Source organism: Chelonia mydas, chromosome 15 (genome assembly GCF_015237465.2).
Source record: "Chelonia mydas isolate rCheMyd1 chromosome 15, rCheMyd1.pri.v2, whole genome shotgun sequence".
In the NCBI taxonomy this organism is placed as follows: domain Eukaryota; kingdom Metazoa; phylum Chordata; order Testudines; family Cheloniidae; genus Chelonia; species Chelonia mydas.
In genome coordinates, this window is record NC_057856.1 from 27,555,153 (window position 1) to 27,574,336 (window position 19,184).

A 19,184-nucleotide genomic window follows, 5' to 3' on the forward strand; every position below is an offset into this window, starting at 1 on the left:
TCTTTCATCCACAGAAGTTGGTCCAATTAAAAAAAAAAAAGTTACCTCACACACCTTGTCTCTCTTCTTTCCTAGGAGCACTGAACTAAGTTGATTTGCTTCACTTACATCACTTTCTAAACAGATGGTTTCTTTCTATGGGCTATATTATTTATAACTAGACCATCATTTTGATATTGATGCACAGTTAAGACAAGCAATTCCATATTGGATTGGACAAAGATACTATACCAGAGGGGGTTTTAATTACTGAATTGAATTCCAACGAAAACAAGAAGGAAAGAGTAACAGTCAAGGTTGCTGACAAGAGCAAAGCAAGAAAGGCGAAAGGCAGCTATTGTAAACCCAAGAAATGGCCGACATTAAAAATCAGAGCAGCACAGATCAGAGACAGCATTACCAACCACTAGCCCAGACTGAAACCAATCCCTGAACTTCTGACATTCAAATGTCTTTTGTGGGGAAAACGGAATGCTGACAATGGACACAGTGGGAACTGTCAGAGGAGTAATGCACTCATAGTCAGAACCTACTAGATAGCTCCTAGGTGCTGACCAGTGAAGTGATTCCAGACTATTGCCAGACCCAGTAAAATGGTGAGGATAACTACATTTAAAGACCTCAATCTGAATGGTAGGAAGCAGAGATATAGCATGTCTTTTTCATTTTATAAACACATACAAAATCATTTTACACATTTACAGTGGACTCCATTTAAAAGAATACCTATTAAAGGAAGAAACTTGTTTAAGGAATTTCAATGCACCAAACCAAAATATGTGAACACCCTTAAGTGCTCAAAGTAAATTTCCAGTATACAACCATAGGAAGTCATTCTGTAAAATACATTTTTCTGCATGCCAAAATGAAAGCTACAAAGTCCTTTTAAAACCAAAATCTGTTAGGGAACACAAGTTACATGATTTTTATTGATCTTCATATCCTCTTGAATGAACTGACTCACAGGAAAGAGGGTGCATGAAACAGATCACTACTATGAACAGGTATAGAGACACTAACAAGCTTGCTGCAATACAGGAGCAAGTTGAGAGGCCCAGGAATTGCACCTCGCCTAACTGTGGAGGGCTAGGGTCTCTGATGGGATGACCAGAAATTATTGTATGGCCATTCCACTAGGTACCCCAGCACACCAGGGGTTTCTGAAGCTTCTTCCCCAAGTTTTGTAGACCCTTCAAATAGAAATTTAACCTCACTTAGCAGATTGTAATTTCTAAGAGAATACAACATACTCCATTTTGGAATGTGCTGTGTATGGTTACTGGAATCTATTATCAGGAGAGAGAAACAGAGGTTATCTGCCATATAATTAAGTCGTGAGTCCGATATTCTCCTCGTCAACTCGTTTTGCTTAACCTATGAGGTCTTTGTTCGGTACCTGGACTATCTGGCACCTTTGTTTGGCAGTTAGAGACCGCTGATGCAGCTGCTTACCTTTTTCATTAAGCATACAGAACCTAGTTATATTTGGCCCCACTCACACACACTGGAGAAAGAGGGTGCAGAGAAACTCCCCCACTCAGCACACTGCTGCAGGACCACGTGGATGGCAGCATGCTGAAGCACAAGGACCAGGTAATGTAACTGGCAGTACTTACCTGGCCAGCGGGAACCCATCCCCACCATATCCCATGAAGGGACACTGGGCTGATACTAGGCTACACTTTTACAGGAATGACAAGAGGTGCTGCTTGCCAGGCTTCTTCAAAGGCCCCAGAATAAGGATTCCCGAGTGATCTCTCCCATGACTACTGCAAGGATGCACAAGGTGCTCTCCCCCCCTACAGGACTCAAAATAGAGTTTTACTGCTACTGAAGTCCTGGAGTTTCTTCCCCTCAGAAATTTGACCAACCTTGAGAAAACTGGAAATCCCATTTTGGGCAGGGATGGGGAAGGAGAGGAGCTCGTGGAGATGTTAAGGAGGGTGATGCCCATTTTTTGGGTGGTAGACTAGAAGGAAGAAGCTTTAAGTCTTCATCAGTTCAAGATACAGTAGTGGCTAGTTAGATCCAAGACTTCGTTGCACAAAATGTAATGCAACTTGGCACGCAGAAATGTATTTACACAAATCTATTCTACAGACAAGTCACAAGTACATTGTACTTTAGCTTTTGGTGCCCTGTAAATTCATTCATTCAATTCGTTGCTTGAGAAGAGTTTTCCTACATTTTCTATATTTTGGCCTGGTGCAAAGAAAAAAAAATGTTCCCTCAGCATGTCTATTCCTTTAACATCTATCCTTTAAAAAATTATTTTCTGTACAATCAAAATTAGTACAAAAAACCCAACTCACTGGCAAAGTAGAAAGAAGGACCTGTCTCCTTGCTGTATGGTATTTTGGGACATGCTGAATTTGGGAAATAGAAAGGTAAATTAGCCTCTTGCCATGTTTATAACTTCCAATCTTCTGGAAAGGTTGACATTCATTTATTTTTGAAGATTGTAGGTTCATGCAGATATTTTTATTTGTTTAGTTAATAGGGCTGGATATTTTTACTTAATTTTACAAGTGAAGTTGAAATAAAGTAAGCCCCAATAAGCCCTCCTTTTGAACGATAACACTGAGGGCTCCACGTTTTACTTTAATACAAAAATAAAGATGAACAGATACTGAGCCTCTATTACACTCCAACAATAACCTCAGAGGTAGAGTTAAAAGAGTTACAAATAAATAAATAGTTTGTTTTTTCAGCTGTATCACTGAGGTCTTAACAGTTCCAAAAGACACCTTTGGAGATGGTTCACTCTTAATCCCTGGAGACTCCTTGAAATCTGTAACATACCCACCATTGTACTATTTAGGATATTAGAACTTACTGCTAGGACAGAAAAACAGATAAGGTTAGAGAGAACACCAGACCAATAAAACATGTGCAGAAGAGAAAGGGAGAGGTCCAAGAACAAGCAAAAGAATAAATAATGTATCTGTGTAAAACAAAATTTTGTTTTACACAAAAGTCTTTCACATACACACGTGAAGTTTTACAGAGGACAGCAATTACCTAAAACATATACAATTTATCCAAACAATAAACTAGTGGGAGTTAATTGTTACAGGAATATATTTGCCCTCACAGCTTGAATTGTCAATAGAAAACTTGATAACTCATGATTACCCATCGCTGGTATTCTGGAGACAACAAACAGCCCATACCTACCAGAAAGTACAAAGCTTGAGCCATTGTTCTTTAGAACCAATAAACAAATTAGTTCTGTAGGAGCAACAATCATACATATATTGTTGCTTTGTTTCAGCGCTAAGTGCCTGTTTCAAACTTTTCACACTAAGAATTTATATATGATTTAAAGGAGCCAACATTTAAAACCTAGAGACAGATCAAGTGAATATCAGTCTTTGTGTTAATGATGTCCAGTTTTAGTGTTTATTTGCAAGAGCAAGAGGAAAGAAAGTTGAAAGAAAGTTGTTTAACATTCTCTCAATGTTTTAAGAAAAAACATGAATTTGGGTGTTGCTCCATCATGTTTAGAAGTACCACTAATTTATAGTGCCCATATATTTTAGCTACTTTCCATTTGTTGAAGAACATTCAACTTCAGGAACTGAAGTGATGACAAAATTGTGGCACTCAAGAGCAGTGACAAAGACACCAATCAGATCTCCTGAATTGCCTGTTATATTGTAGACATCTAGCAGAAACATTCAATTACACAGCATTAGCTAAATGGGATCTTGAAAAATGCATCATCCTAGCCTTCGCTATCCAAAAGATTTAACAGGTATAGAACGTTGCATGCATTTCAGGATTCAGATTCCTCTGCCATGAAGGAAAAACGTAACTTTCAGCAAATAATCTAATGGATAAAGAATTTAATTCCCTTCACTGAACAGTGACTACTGTTTGCCATGATTTTTACTTGCCTCAAACTAATCAGAAAGGTGAAGCTTTCAGAGATTTTACTCACTGATTAGGGAAATGTTAGGAGAATGCTTTAAAAGCAATTAACCCTCCCCCCCCAATGCAGCTATCCTTTCAGACTTCTTCATTCTGTAACACAAGCACTCAGGTAGAACAACAGTCTGATATTAAAGGTAGTGTTTGTGCAGGGAGCCACTTGATAATATCACAAAGAAAGCACCCATTAGCTTCAAGGACATGGGGACCTTAACACAGTTCATCTTAATAGCAATGGGAAATCCAACAGTGTAAATGAAAATGCCAGAAGCAAAATCTGAAAACTCACTTGGGCAAATTTATTCTAAAAATTAAAATCAGTGGCTGTTATTTCTGTGAATGGCATAATCATATGGAAGTTATTCATCACTTAGAGTCACTAAATATTCCTGAAGAATTAAGCAACATACCCAAATCAGAAGTTTATTTCCAGGATATGTTGCTGTATTCACTACATGGATCCTATACATACACTTGAGATTCATAAAATGTGGAGAGAAAAAAAATACTGCACTCCAACATCAGTGGTTATAGATACCTGCTTACAGTCCAGTCCAAAGTGACTGGGGAAGCGTAAAATATCTAGTGTCTCCTAACGTAAGGGATTGTTAACACATCCAGCAAGTTGTGCTATAGCAATTTACTACCCAGGCCGCACAGCTATTAAATGCTACAGATAGATTACTCAAGCAAACAGCGACGTATTGCTAAATGGAAGCAGAAGTTTTATTATCCAGCAACAAGGTAGTTATTTGTGGGAAAAGTAACCAAACTAAATGCCACACTTCATTTGAGAATGTCCTATATTTGAGCTACAGCATTAGGAGTCATCTATTAAATACCTGATGGCAAGCCCAGAAGGCTAAAGATACAGTTTAGCTGATTTATGCTAAGGTAGGCAAAAGATGACATGCCAGAAGATGGTAAGAACATGCAATAATCCAATATAAGTGCCTCCTTACAAGCCACCTATGATGTAGCACTGGCATCAGACTGGGCTGAGGCAGATTTCTGTGGCAAGCATTTCAAGCACTCAGTTATAAAAAGAGAGAAGGTCAGCAGTTCAGAAAAGCAAACTGATAACCACCCAGAAGAGTTCAGGAGAACATCTAGCTTCTGGCAAGACCAAGTTCTGTAAGAGAAATGCTGCTTGGATTTAGGTAGAAGGACACCCCACCACAAAAATCTAGAGAGTTTTCAGGTTTCTTGACACACAACCAAAACACGTGTCATTAGATTGCCTGAAATAGATACTGATGATGCACTGAAGCTGAAAAACCAACAATATAAAAATTAGAGTTCTATGGTATGTTGGAACATCAGAGAAAAATAATTTGAAATATCTGATTAAAAAATTGCTCCTGTACCATGATTTCAAAGACCTGTCAAATTGTGACAGATAAGAATGATGTACAACGTAGAGTTGCTGGGGAAAGTTGCAATCAACAACCAAATTCCAGAGATTATTTCATATCTAGTTTTATTTAAGATAGGATTTTTTGCGAACTGCCTTTTTACCAGGAAGTCTGAAAGCCTTCAAACAGTAAGTCGATCAAGACAGTAATCCCATAAAAATCACAATAAAAGCTCCGTTTACATGTATGTCTCAATAAACTAGGGATGCACATGAAAGAGCAGACTATTTTAACAAATGTCAACATGGGCCAGTGAGAACAAAGACCTATTATTTAAACTTTACAAGTTACTTTCTTTTCAATTCAGCTATATCACATGAAACTTCGGCGGAAATATACTTTTCCTCCAAATCCAGTCTCAGAACTTTTTACTGTGATATTGTCTGCATCTGCATTATTTTTTCCTGAATGAACACACATGAGCAAAGATCAGATTTCAGTATGATATTTCAAGACAGACATGATAGATTCTGTTATCAGAATCTTAACTCTGCATTAAGCTTTAGATTTTTGGGCTTGCAAGTTTTCATAATAGACAGTATTCATCCATAAGGGAAAAAATGCAAAAAACGCTGTCACCAAAAAAACATACAAAGATGTCTAAAGTTACATGACGCCCTTTAACAAACACTAGGTCAACATTATGATTGACTTCACAAAATTTCTTCATCAAATACTCAGACAAAAACTGTTGAATAAACATGTTTTCAAGAGATAATCTTCTGTTTTGATGTGTGTGTCAAATCCTAAGCCCCCTTTAAGATCATGGACTGAGTCTTCAGTGGCAAGTTCTTGCAGCCAGTTTTTCCTTTGGATGACTTACTGTTTTAGTGCCGGTTTATGTGGCTTTAGAGATTCTTTGCATTGTATTTTTCAATCGGTATCTCACTTCATGTTTTAACTTAAGTATTTCAGTGAGGTTAGTGCTAGTGAAAAGTGCCAGACTGACAACTTTGGAGACTTCTATTTGTTATTGAAATCATATAGCAAGCACTTATACATGAAATGTTCAAAACAGGATTTATATTCTTGGGTTTGCCAAGGAAAGGAGAATCGCCCACAAAGAAATATTTTCCTCAGACGACAAATCTTTTTATACTGTTAATGTATATTACTAGCATTATTAAAGCAGTGGTTTTATCATGCTAACATTGTGAGAACTAGAAGTCGGGTTTTGAAATTGAAGTCAGTTTTGTGACAACACTACAGTCCTTGTTATAATGAAGAAACAGTCAAGGACGTAGCGTTCACAGCATCAAGAAAAGCCTGTGACAGACTTACTTAAGCTGGTATTTCTTAGCAGCCTCTCATGCTGGCACATCTTCTCCAACACTAGTGTCTTATTAAAACTAGCCTACTTGGATCTATTTTCACTCTAATCAAATAACTCAGGTTTGCAATACCTTGCTTATTAGTTTTATGAACCATATTCTGGGTCTACTGTTATAACTTTCACTGTGATGCCAATGGTTGAAGCTTGAGATAGTAAATATATCCCTGCACAATGTAACAACGTAAAAAGTTACAAATAACACAAAACGTTTCCTACCATACATAGCATGCGTCTGCTCATGCGCACCATACTGTGTTGCTGAAGATGATACTAAACCAGGCTGTGCATGTGTTGGTGGTGCCATCATTCTAGTGTTACCCTGTATTACAGGGCTATAAACATGAGGATGCTGTGTCCAATAAAAATAAGACAAATCAATTAGTCAAAAAACATGTCTGTACAAAAGTTAAATACACCCTTTAATTAAGCTCGTACAGTGCATGCTTAAAGGCACTTAATGATCATTTGAAAAGCTACAGCTTGCTTTGCACGAGCTACAAGAATTTTTCAAAATACACCTGTCACTGTTATCCAGATAACTCCTGAAAACTTAAAATGAGAAATACCTTCCACAAAAGGAAGCTAACAAAAGGAACTACTCTGCTGATCTTAAGTTGACAAAGGATCTCTTTAAATTGAACAAAAGTTTTAAACTATACCATATCCCATCCATCTTATCACACCAACTATTTTAGCAACTGCATCTTTTAAATCTACGTCCAATTACTCATTTGAAAGAGATGTTCCACCATGGGATGTAGTTAATGATGAGGTACGGATATTCTGTATTTAAGATTTGTATTTACTATTAAGTGGACATTAATGTTTGTGGAGGGCTATGATGTGAAATGCGAAGTATCAATATTTCTGCAGTATCTGAAAACTAATTGTAGCAATTACATGATGTAACAAAAGATACAGTACATAGAATTCCCGAATTAAGTCTTAATTATACATCTGTTCCAATACGAATGCAGCAAGAGGCAACCACACACTAAAGGAGTCTTACCTGAGACTGATAATGTGGCACGTGCTGCACAAGAGGCTGATTTGGAAACTGTTGAGGACTATAAGTAACATACTGTGTTGAATAGGCTGGTGGTGTAGCTACAATAGGGGGGCCTGCAGCTGAGGCAGGATGCATCATGGTGCTCTGATGATGCTGGTCTTGGCGTTGTTGTGGCATATTTGGTACTACAAAGCAAGGAATATTTCACATTAGGAAGGAGGCTCTAAAGTAACCAGGTCTTTCCTGAAGGTTTTAATCCAAAATTACTGTGCCCAACTAGAACAGCCTCACTATCACCTTTAACCATGGTCTGTAGAAGTACATTACGCAGGTATGATTCAGAAGAGGAAAGATGATAAACTGAGTTTGTATATTAATTTAAAAATCTTTCTAAAATGCAAAAAGGTAGCTTCATCAGCACAAAATGGAGCTTTCAGTGCAGAGGATTTAAATACAAGCAGCTCTACATAAACCTGATTGTTGAAGAGAAATGTGTATGGCTCCATGTTCACAAAACTGAAATTGCTACCAAAGGGACTCTAAAGGAAGCTGTTTAAACAGAAGAACTGTTTTACAAGAGGAAAGTAACTCTTAACGCATACAAGAAAACACTTGCATATTTTCAAGTGACCACCTCATCAGCCAACCAAGAGCAGGAAAGAAAATGGCTACACTAGTGGCCACTGAACCTTAGGGAAGGCACGTGCACAATTTTTCATTAGTGGAGCTAAACTCTTACCTAGCACTGCAAAGATGTCCTGACTGCTCTAAGTGGAGACTGCATCTAGTCTAAATATGCATTTTAAGAGCTTGAACATTCATACATTCTACATAGCCTTGGATCTCTTAGAAATAAGAGCATGGTTGACTAAAAAACTCTTAAATATACATTTAGCAAAATCAGTATTACCAACCCCAAGTGGTCAGAAGTCATATTTAACAAAACAAAACATATTTGGGGTTTTGATTTATCTTCTGGGGTTTTTCTTTGTTTGTTTCATTTTCAGGCTTTTTTCCCACAATCATTGGGGCAATAAACTTAATTTTTTTAATTAAAGCAGAGATGCTCACATGATCAACTGCCTCCAGGAGCTGGGACTTTAAGAGCGCCACCAAATTTCCAAGAGTTGTCAAAATTGTAGAATTAGAGTATTATCTAAAACGTAGCTATAATAAGACAGACAGTTCCTGCCTTTTGTTCACTTGATGTGTATTAAAAAAATGCAGATAATGCACTTAGCCATATACGCACACCAAATTTTCCAGTTTATCTAGCAACAGGTTTCACTCATTGGAGAACAGTACCTAGCTATAAAAGTATTGTGTTAAATCACTTCAGTTATTTGGGTGCAAGAGGGATGAAAAGGGACAGTGAGATACAAGGACTAGCAGTAAGCCGTTCTAAATAGCGCTCCAGTAGAACAAGGAGGGAAGAAAATAAACCCTTTCCACTGGAGCAGTGTAGAACTTAGTGGAAAGATTACCGTATAGAGAAAATACCCTACTAAGGTGTAGCTCAATGCTCTGCTGCAAATTGCTAGAAAGAGTCCCTCTTTAACAACGTTAACTAATAAAATTTAGGAAAACATTAGTGATTGAAACAGTCAGTTATTAAAGAATTCGAAATATTTGTAAACATTTTTAAATTTGGTTATCCTATACTGAATTCGAAGACAAGCAATTCTCCAGTAATCAAGCTTACAGCATATATATTTTTTTTTTTTAACACAGACAAAAGCAATGTATTTATCTTTAGTATTGTGATTTTCAAGTATTCGTACCAGTTTAAATTACATTGATATTAAAGGACATAAATTAACATGAACTGGATAAAAATGTGCATGTCTGTTACTCTATTCATGCTACATGCAGTCTAAAACCAAACAGGCAGTATTATTCTCACCTTTACCTGCTCTATAGGTCTTGGCTTGGTTCACTGGCATGGGAGTCATGGGAATAGGATACAAAGGCTGAAACAAAAGAGAACTCAGTGAAGCTATGGTATGTTTTTTGACAGGTTTTTAAATATATCAGCTTTAGAATTTTCACTCTTGAATCTAACAATATTGTTCATAACCACCCTGAAATTAGAAATGTTCTTTGTTTTTTCTTAAGAGCAACTGTATAGTTTTTATTCCCATAATGGGATAAGACAAATGATTATATTAACAGCCTGGGAAGGACAGTGCTTCCCTACTATGGAGGTCTCCCTGAAATAAAAGCATGTATAAATAAAACTAGCATACCCTAGTTTTCCAGCTCTATTTATAAACTTGTTAGGAGGCTGCAGGTAGGTGATGACGGTTATCTATACTACACTCACCTACCCAACACAGAAGACTATGAAGATGCCAAGGATGACTTATACATAGCACCTAAGAAGCTACTAGACTGAACTATGAAGTTACTAGATTTAGAGAGGTTTCCAATGACTATTTGGACCTTTTTTAAACTTACAAGTAACTATTTTTCCAGCATCTGAGATTAATTATTTAGGATTTATCTGAGACCGTATTAATTTATTTATTACCTGTGAATTTTAGGTTTTATATTTGCATACTTAAACAATAAGTCACTGCAGACACTATGTAGGCAACAGATACAAAAATCAGCAAAGGAGCAGTGAAGTACATTTAATTTTAAGATGACAGTAAAACAGATCGTTTTAGTGATTAGAATGTTGTACCTCATTTGCGTCTCAGTAAAAAAGATCTTAAAGACTGGCTGGAAAGCTATTCCACAATTAATTTGAATTTAAAACTTTATGCTGCTATCTTAGCATTTTAATTGTCGCCTTTTATGTGACATCACTGGAAAGCCATTACCATTCAAAGGGCAATAGGGTACATTATTTAGTAGTTACCAAAAATAACCCTGTCACATTCTAGTAACAGAAGGATGAACAGCTGTGCTAACGAGAACATGTGCTGCAGCAATTTGCATGTTTGATGGTTTTTTGCCCTAGACTAGGGTTTCAAGGTATCAATATTTGAAACGCTCAGTGTCTTACCTAGTACCGGCTATTTGTCAGCCAGGAATTTGTGTAGATTCAGAACAGTGGGATCTAACTTGCATTTGGGAAGCTACCAGATACGGTACAGGCACCCTTCATTTAACATTTCAGAAGGATAGCTTCAACATTACTGCAATAACCCTTCTCTCTCTCTCATTCTCCCCAAAAAAATATTTCATTGGAAAGACTATTAATTGAGTCTTTATATTGTGACTAAAAACACGAAATTTTGGCAAGGGACCAGAAGATTAATAAATGTTTTAGGCTTGTAAGCACAGCTCAAGTTTCCAATTGCCTCATACATAGCATTCTATTGTAGCTACTATTATTAAGTTTGCATGTCCAAACATCTACAGACCACAGGGTAGAAATCATAGAATTGTAGGATTGGAATGGACCTCGAGAGGTCATCTAGTCCAGTCCCCTGCACTCATGGCAGGACTAAGTATTATCTAGACCATCCCTGACAGGTGTTTGTCTAACCTGCTCTTAAAAATTTCCAGTAATCCACTCCTGAGGCTAGTAGTGATTGGATGTGCTACTTTGAACAACATTTACAATAGAAAGCTTATGTATTGGATTTATGGCCAAATGCAGCGCTTCCCCAAGGCCCTGCCTCCGCTTCTTCTCTGCCTCCACCAGGAGCAGAAAGCACGCTGACCCTGCTCCTCCCCCATCCCCTCCCTCGCAAGGGCCAGCAGGGAGGGAGGGACGGAGAGGAGGAGGAGGGGCAGGAACCCAGCACACTGCGGGAAGAAGCAGGGGAGCCAGCAGGACCACACTTCTGTCCCTTACCCCCTGCCCCCACGGGAGGGAGCAGAGAAGAGCGGGCTGGGCTGGGCACGGTTGGGCCAGATTTTTAATGGCACACTGCTGCCTGCCGGCACCCCGGCAGGCAGCAGTGTGCCATTAAAAATGGGCTCGCGTACCGTCTTTGGCATGTATGCCATAGGTTGCTGACCCCTGATATAGGATGTAGCCTCTACAATGACAGAGGCTGGAATTTAGAGAGCTAGACCACTATGTATTTGGTAGCCTGAGGCACAAAACTCAGAGCTATCTTCACTAGTATTTGGGCAAGTGAAAGCATGAGGGTACGCCTGTATATATGAACTGAAGTCCCTTCAAAACCCACTTCTGCAATAACACCTATAAGAAATCAAGCAATATATCAGTTACGCTGAGAGGCAATTGGGGAAGTTTTCTATTTTTTAGTTGTTTAGATAAATATACATATGAATAATGGTGTAAATATTGATCACAGAGCACATCTATCCCTGTACAGCACCTCGCACAACAGGGCACTAACAGCTTACTTCTGCTTTTAAGTCCCACCTCCTATTAATCATGATCTTAAATGTGCCAACAATATTATATTTAATTAAGCTGTTAGACAAGTCTATTTTACCTGTACGCCTGGGCTCACTGGGACTGGGTACATCATATTTGGTGCAAAACAAACAGGCTGAGTATACACAGGAGTTGGCTGTTGATGACCCACCATAGAAGGGCTAGGCTGAGCTTGTGGACGAGGTGAGGTTGGTGTAGTAGAAGGCTTGGGCTACAAATAAATGAAACAGTTCACTCTGTCAGCGCACAATTCACTCATGTATACCATGTATGCCAGTTTTACCTATGCTCAGAGTTTGCACATGGCGGTCAGACAGGAATGGAACGGATTATGCTTCTTTAAAGACAGGCATTTAAAACATGTAAATTCTTTTCACCTGATTGCATGGTGAAGTTAAAAAGACAAAGAAGAAAAGATTATCAAGATTTTAAGACACTGAAGGCTAGTGCTAGAGTTAGTGTTTTCTGACTCAAAGTACTTCAAAGCAGAAATGCTTGCTCCTTGAGGAGGAGAGCACTACAGAAATAGCACACCGCCTGTGGGGAAGGGAAAGGCAAGGGCTAAGAGCAGCACATCATGCCTCCACATTTCCTAACAGCATCAGTTTTCAAAGATGCTGCACACCCTCCTTGTGGTAGCCTGGATGTAACAATCACAGCTGCTGTTTCCTCACTAGGAGGAGGAAACTTTTCAAGGGAAAGGTGGACTGGCTTTGGGCCCCCTGGCAACAGCTCCAGGTCAAATATTGTTGTCAGTCAAAACCAAAATCTAGAAAGCCTTCCTAGAGGGCTTGTGATCATCTGTGAATAAGTTCCATTAAGTTAAATACTGTCAGAGTTCAGAAGAACGTAATTAGGAACCAGTTTAGACAATGGGTGAAGGAGGGGATGAGAGGATATGTGGTGAAGATCTGAAGGAAATAAATATAATACAGCGTCCCAAACAGTCACACAGGCCAGGTATTTAAGACAGCCTTTTTTATTAAATAAAACAGTACACCACATTTGGTGTAGTCTGTTGTTTACTAAATATAGTGAACCCCCTTCAAAATGTGTTATGGTTTGATGTACCAAACTGCTGTTCTTAAAAACCCTCAGAATTAATCTGGTACACTGTTAAACCATGAAGGAGAATTGGTCAGAGACACAAAGGGTATGTCTACACTTCAAATTCTAGTGCAGCACTGCTTTAGCGCTTCAGCGTAGACACTACTTACATCAATGGGGGGGGGGGGGGGGGGGGGGGGCTCTCCTATCGCCGTAGGTAATCCACCTCCCTGAGAGTCGGTAGCACTGTTTTCTACACCAGGGGTTGGGTTAGCACAGCTACATCTCTCAGGGGTGTGGATTTTTTTTACAGCCCTGAAAGACGTAGCTATGGCAATGTAAATTCCCAGTGTGGACCAGTCCTCCGACTCAACTAGCGGGATACAGCGTACTTGACCCAAGCGTACAAAGAAAGACAATATTACTGGGCAATTACTTGAGAAGTTGTGTGCCACCACATGCAATATCGCTTAATACAACCATCAACTTACTTGAGCAAAAGATCGAGGGTTGAACTCCTTTGCATTGGGATTAAGTGTTGATTTCCTAACTTGCCTACACACAAAAACACACAAATGATTTAAAGTTCAGAGATATTCCTTCACAAACATTTCCCCTGAAGTCTTTCACAGTTCAACTGTTAGAGTTATTAAAATCCCATCACAACATAAAAATATTGTCGGATTAGGTTTTACAACTGAGAAGACTTTTGGGAAACTAAGGGGCACACAGCTAATCACACTATATGGAAAGAAAAGGGAAAAAAATCAACTACTACGCTTATTTCTACAAAGCATATTTTTGATAGTGATTAGTCTGATTGACAAAGGGACAGGCCTTAGACAAATGAGTGCAGGATTAGGTGTCAGGAGGACCAGAGTTCTAGCTCGGCCACCAACCTGCTGCGTGGCTTTGGGCAAATCATTTAACTTCTGCCTCTCTTTCCTCATTTGTAAAACGCAGATATTTACCCACCTAACTCAGAGGCGTTGTGAAGATTAATTCATTAACAAAGTCCTATATAAATACTAAGAGTTAATTTTTTCAAACAGTAGCTCTCCCCTTTGCAGGGGATTCTAAAAACTGAGAAAACACCAGATTTGCTTATTAAGAACACAATTACTCACTCAGAGGTATCTTTCTTCTCTTCTTTATCCTCTTTATCTTGTTTACTTCCAGGTCCAGATGTCTGTACACCCTGAGAGGTTACCTCTGGCCCTCGCTTCTGCTCAGAGCTACTACTAGTTGATGGAGAAATACTGGGACTATTCGATTTGCTACTGCCACTGTTCGAGTTCGCATTACTGCTGGTTTCAATGACAGATTCTTTAGAGTTTGATTCTGTTTTCTCTTTAATCACATCTCTGGATTTTTCACCTTCTCGATTTTTGTTTAGCAGTTGATCCACAGTCTCTGGGGTGGAACTTGGCTGTAACTGAAAACACCAATAGTTAACACTTTCAATAAATATCATCCCTATGCCGAGATACAGAAAACACATGAATTACTACCAACAATACTTATGCAATCGAAAAGGAAAATTTCCATAAACTGTTCAGCTGCAGGAGCCTGAAATTATTTTAATGGAAGATGCAAGTTTCATCACTAAAAACGGAAATAAGCACACACATGTGATGGGTCTATAAACTTAAGGAGGCTTAGATGAAAGAAGCACTTTGATGGGATTGAAGAGGCTTCCTTTTCATTTTCTAATGAATGTACAAATCACAGCAACACCTAAGCAGTACTAGACACTATTCAATACAATGTAACAGTAACACTTAATGAGGAGATAGCAATTTAAGAAGCCATTTTTGCCCCCAGAGAGCTAACCGGTTCAATTAAATGTTTTAAATTAGGCTAACTATTAGACATATTATGGCATAGCTACTTTTGGGATGTAGAGGTTCTCTGGGAGGGAAGATGTGCAACACAACTACAACACGGTTAATTATACCTGCCCCAATTGCTCGAGCTATTTACAGTGAGACACAAAAGTGTTCTAACTAGTGTTCCAATAGACAGTATCTAAATTGCTCAATATTGCTAATGCTGAATATTCTGAGACACCTAAGTACCACATACAGATTAAGGAGAGTGAGCACTGATTTTGTTCATATTGGCTTGTGTCACAATCTTACACGGATATATTTGTTTGAATGACATTCTAATATATACTCATTAATTTAAGGGCCTATTTTGCTATTGATAAATATGCTCAACTCCTTAACTGAAAATATAGATGCACGTCAATGGAAAAGGACGGTATAAAACTCTTTTTTTAGTCAACGCCCACATGAAAGACACTTACCCTAAAGTCGTTCTTAAATTTCTTCAAATCATCAATCTGTTTTCTATGTTCTGAAACAACTGAAGATACACCTGCCAAACATAACATACACATGAAAAACCCAAACTCCTACTCCACATAAAACAAACCTTATAATAACTGGAGTTATGTCAGTAACATGAACATCAGTTTTCTAAGAATGAAAGAAAGATTATATCTTTGATTTGGAAAGCTGTTACTCCGATAGGAGCAAATATTCAGTAGCAATTCTAATCCAAATCACTGCATAAGAGAAAATGAAAAGCTCCCTTAAATACATTACACTTTTGGGATTTTAAAGTTAAATTTTGTTCTTTATCTGCTGAGATACTTAAATTTAGTTACAATGCAGCCTCCAGAATCTTGAGCTGTATGAAAGAGGAAAGATCCAGTAATGTATCAACCTCCTGCCCATGTTTCTAAACAAAGCAGAGAGAGAAGGAACTGCAGCCACTCACTCTTGTTTCCCCAAACTGAAGCAATCTCATTCGATACTGCTTTTTCCCCACTCTCAAATTGGTTATGTCAAATCCATGACTTTTAAACCATTTGAAGTACAGGGCTGTTACTCTTTTTATGGAGACCACAAAAAAAAAATCAAAAACAGGTTTCTGTGCTTTATATTACTAGAACTCAACAACAGAATGACAGCAGGCCATAATTCACAATAAGGAACACACACACGTGTTAATACAACATCAAGTTACAAATTTAAAACAAACAAGGAAATGCAAATGTTATAAAACTTTAATGCAAAATAATGAGGCCTAACTAGTAATTCAAAGTACAACCTGTGTGCAAGTTAACTACAAAAACTTAAGAGCTGACTGAATAATTGACTAGGTCAATGAATTTTTCTGAGTAACTCTGTTAGTTGTTGATTTCTCCACTCACATGTTATTCAGCCATTTCTAAGAAACATAACTTCTGCATTTCCTATTTTAAATTTGCCACATTAATGTAGATCTTTGGGCTTATTTTCTTCTTTAAAAAAAAGACACTCAGCTGCTTCATTGTAGCTGTACAGTTTTGCACAACTCCACAAACCGCATTCTTAAACACACAAAAATCCTTACCACTGAAACCATGGTTATTTTTGGGCAGATCCATAGGTTTTTGTTACACCACACTCCTAGCTGTAGAGCTAAGGAACTCTGCAGTGCAATCTGTCAGACGCCAATGCAATAATATAACCTTAAAGTTTACATTGCATATGGCCAGAAACATTAAAATTTTAAGACTAGAGACCAAACTGAAAAAAATCTAATACCACAGAAGATTTCTTGAGACCTGTATGAGCAACCATGGAGCAGGTTATAAAGAAAGCTAAATTAAAACCATACATTTACTTTTGTTACTATGAGAACTAATATATCCAAGAAGCAAAGATTTAGTTGGTGTTGGTCCTGCTTTGAGCAGGGGATTGGACTAGATGACCTCCTGAGGTCTCTTCCAACCCTAATATTCTATGATCTTATGTATCATGAACGTAATACTTAAAAAGGAAACTCTGGTCCATTTAAGCTTAGTTAAAAACAAGTCTTTACAAAACTAGTCGTCAAAAGTGTTTCTATATTTTATTTTAATGTTGATGGAATGGTTAAGGAATAATAATCCCCCTGCAAAGTTTGCAATGCTGTTCACTTTCACAGCTGCATGAACAAAGATTCTTACTTGTAGAAAGCTGAAGCAACTACCTAAGAGTCACTGTAATAAGATGTTAACTTCACCAGTTGATACTGGCATTTGTGCTTACAATTCCCTAAATTACGCTAAAAATATTTAAGGGAACTTTTAGATACAAACCTTTGTTTTCAGGTTTAGTAAAGCTAGGAGAAATCTCACTTGGCTTAGCATTTTCCTTGTTTCCAGTTGCAGAATTCTGCCTCTGGTCCTGAAGCCTGGAATCTTTAGCTAGAAATATAATTTCAATTCAAAGTTACTTTCAAATATATTATTATGTATAGACACACACCTCAAAGAATAAGGCAAGAACTCCAGGGGAAGAAATATTTGAGAGAAAACTTTAGGCCAGAAGAGAACATAAGAAGAAGAAGAGGAAGCTAACAACCATTTTACATTTACGAAAATTCTGTGAAAGGTGAGCTGCAAAGGAAAAAAATAGGCTTAATTTTTTTAAATACTTTATGATGTCTAACGAGAACCTGGGGGAAAAAAAAGTGCACTTTGTTTTCCATTAGAAATTCAGGGCCTGCCTGGGCTGAAGGACTATGGTGACTGGAGAACTAGTGGAAAGAACTCACAAGAGTCAAGTGAAAGATTTAAACAGTTTGGATAAAGAAAGCCACTGTTAGAAAAATGAACCACCTGGGCTCTTCAGTTAAGGTGTTACAGATGTCTGGGAGTTCTGAGACCTTCAAGTATTCTGCTAACAAAAAATGGATTTTATATTGCTGATATTTTGGGCACAGGAAAAGGCTGCAAATTCAATTTTTTAAAAATCTTTTCAGGTCACCTTTAACAAAGTATGACAATAACTGTACGCTACACATTCTGTTAAGAGAAGTACAGAGGAATGGGGAGAAGTTTATTAGGCTTGGTCTACATTTAAAATATACGTCAGCAAAGCTACATCAGTCAGAGACATGGAAAAAAACCCACAACCGTGACTGACAGAGCTATGCCAACAAACCCCCTGCACAGATGCAGACAGAAGAGTGCTTCTGCTGGCATAGCTAACATTATCCAGATGTGGTGTTCCTACACCAGCACAAAAAATTCCTTCTGGAGGTGTATGCTGCATCTACAGTGGGGGCTATGCCATCATAGCTATGCAAACACAGGCTCTGTCGTGTAGACATAGCCTTAGTCTATCAAAATGCTTTTCAGCAGCGTTGCAGTGTAAGATACCCACCCGGACACTCAAGTATCATGAAACTGACTGTATACAGTGGAATACAATGCAATCAAATGCACAAAACATAGGAGAGATGTGTAGAGTCTGGGTCAGTATACCCTTTCCCTTCACTTAAGACTAAAACTGAAGAATTTAAAGTATCAGGACAGTTTACCTTCACTGGATGGGGTAACTGCTCTATTGGATGCAGGACTGGCAGGTGTGGGAGATGCAGCTGGGACAGGCATGGCAACTGATTCAGTAGGAATAGTACCAGCTTGCGGAGAGGACAGAGCTGGCCCAGTTGCAGTACTTCCAACACTGCTCTGTCTTGGCGACCTAGGCCTGTGTGTTTTAGGGGATAATCTTGGAACTAGAATAAAAAGAAACAATAGTTATAGGATAGCTGAGCCCCTATAGCTGTTAAGTGCTTAAAAAAAATGAAGCCTAAGAACATGCTTTAAAAATAGTTAGTGCAACAGAATACAGTTACTGAAACCCTGTTTACCTTTCAAGTACATTTCTTAGTTCTTTATAATTCAGCATTTCAGATTACATGTAGGATTTGTCTGCAGAAAAAGATTCCCTCAATACACAATCACTGCCCTGCAGTCCTACAACGAAGCTGCGATTCCAAATCGGTCCAACCGCAACAGCTCAGATTAACACACAGTTTCAGGCACAGCAAAGAGGTGGCCCTCTATACAAACAAATGTAAAACACTTTTTTAAAAGTGACTGAGGGACATAAGTATCTTACACATGACTTGCTTTACACGCTCCTCTTTAGAGATTGATGCCTACTGGAAAACTGAAGTATTCCACTGGGACAGATACTTATATATAAGATTTTCTGTCACCCCAGAAGTTCTATAACTAAGAAGAAATATATGCATACC

The 19,184-nt window shown here is 38.2% G+C and overlaps 1 protein-coding gene across 33 annotated transcripts in view; it reads right to left on the reverse strand.

The window, feature by feature from the left end:
* Positions 1 to 19,184, reverse strand: part of ATXN2 (ataxin 2) — an 82,766-nt gene that overhangs the window by 10,558 nt on the left and 53,024 nt on the right. For 12 of the 33 annotated variants that reach the window (XM_043530025.1, XM_043530023.1, XM_043530017.1 and 9 more), the window contains 10 exons: positions 18,462 to 18,659; positions 17,236 to 17,343; positions 15,412 to 15,482; positions 14,228 to 14,535; positions 13,592 to 13,655; positions 12,112 to 12,264; positions 9,600 to 9,660; positions 7,691 to 7,875; positions 6,898 to 7,030; positions 2,313 to 2,366 (listed from right to left, as the gene is read on the reverse strand). In XM_043530025.1, coding sequence (XP_043385960.1) covers positions 2,313 to 2,366; positions 6,898 to 7,030; positions 7,691 to 7,875; positions 9,600 to 9,660; positions 12,112 to 12,264; positions 13,592 to 13,655; positions 14,228 to 14,535; positions 15,412 to 15,482; positions 17,236 to 17,343; positions 18,462 to 18,659 — 1,335 coding nt within the window. Of the gene's footprint in view, positions 1 to 2,312; positions 2,367 to 6,897; positions 7,031 to 7,690; positions 7,876 to 9,593; positions 9,661 to 12,111; positions 12,265 to 13,591; positions 13,656 to 14,227; positions 14,536 to 15,411; positions 15,483 to 17,235; positions 17,344 to 18,461; positions 18,660 to 19,184 lie in introns of all 33 variants that reach the window. The other 21 variants (XM_043530014.1, XM_043530021.1, XM_043530020.1 and 18 more) reach the window with 3 other exon arrangements.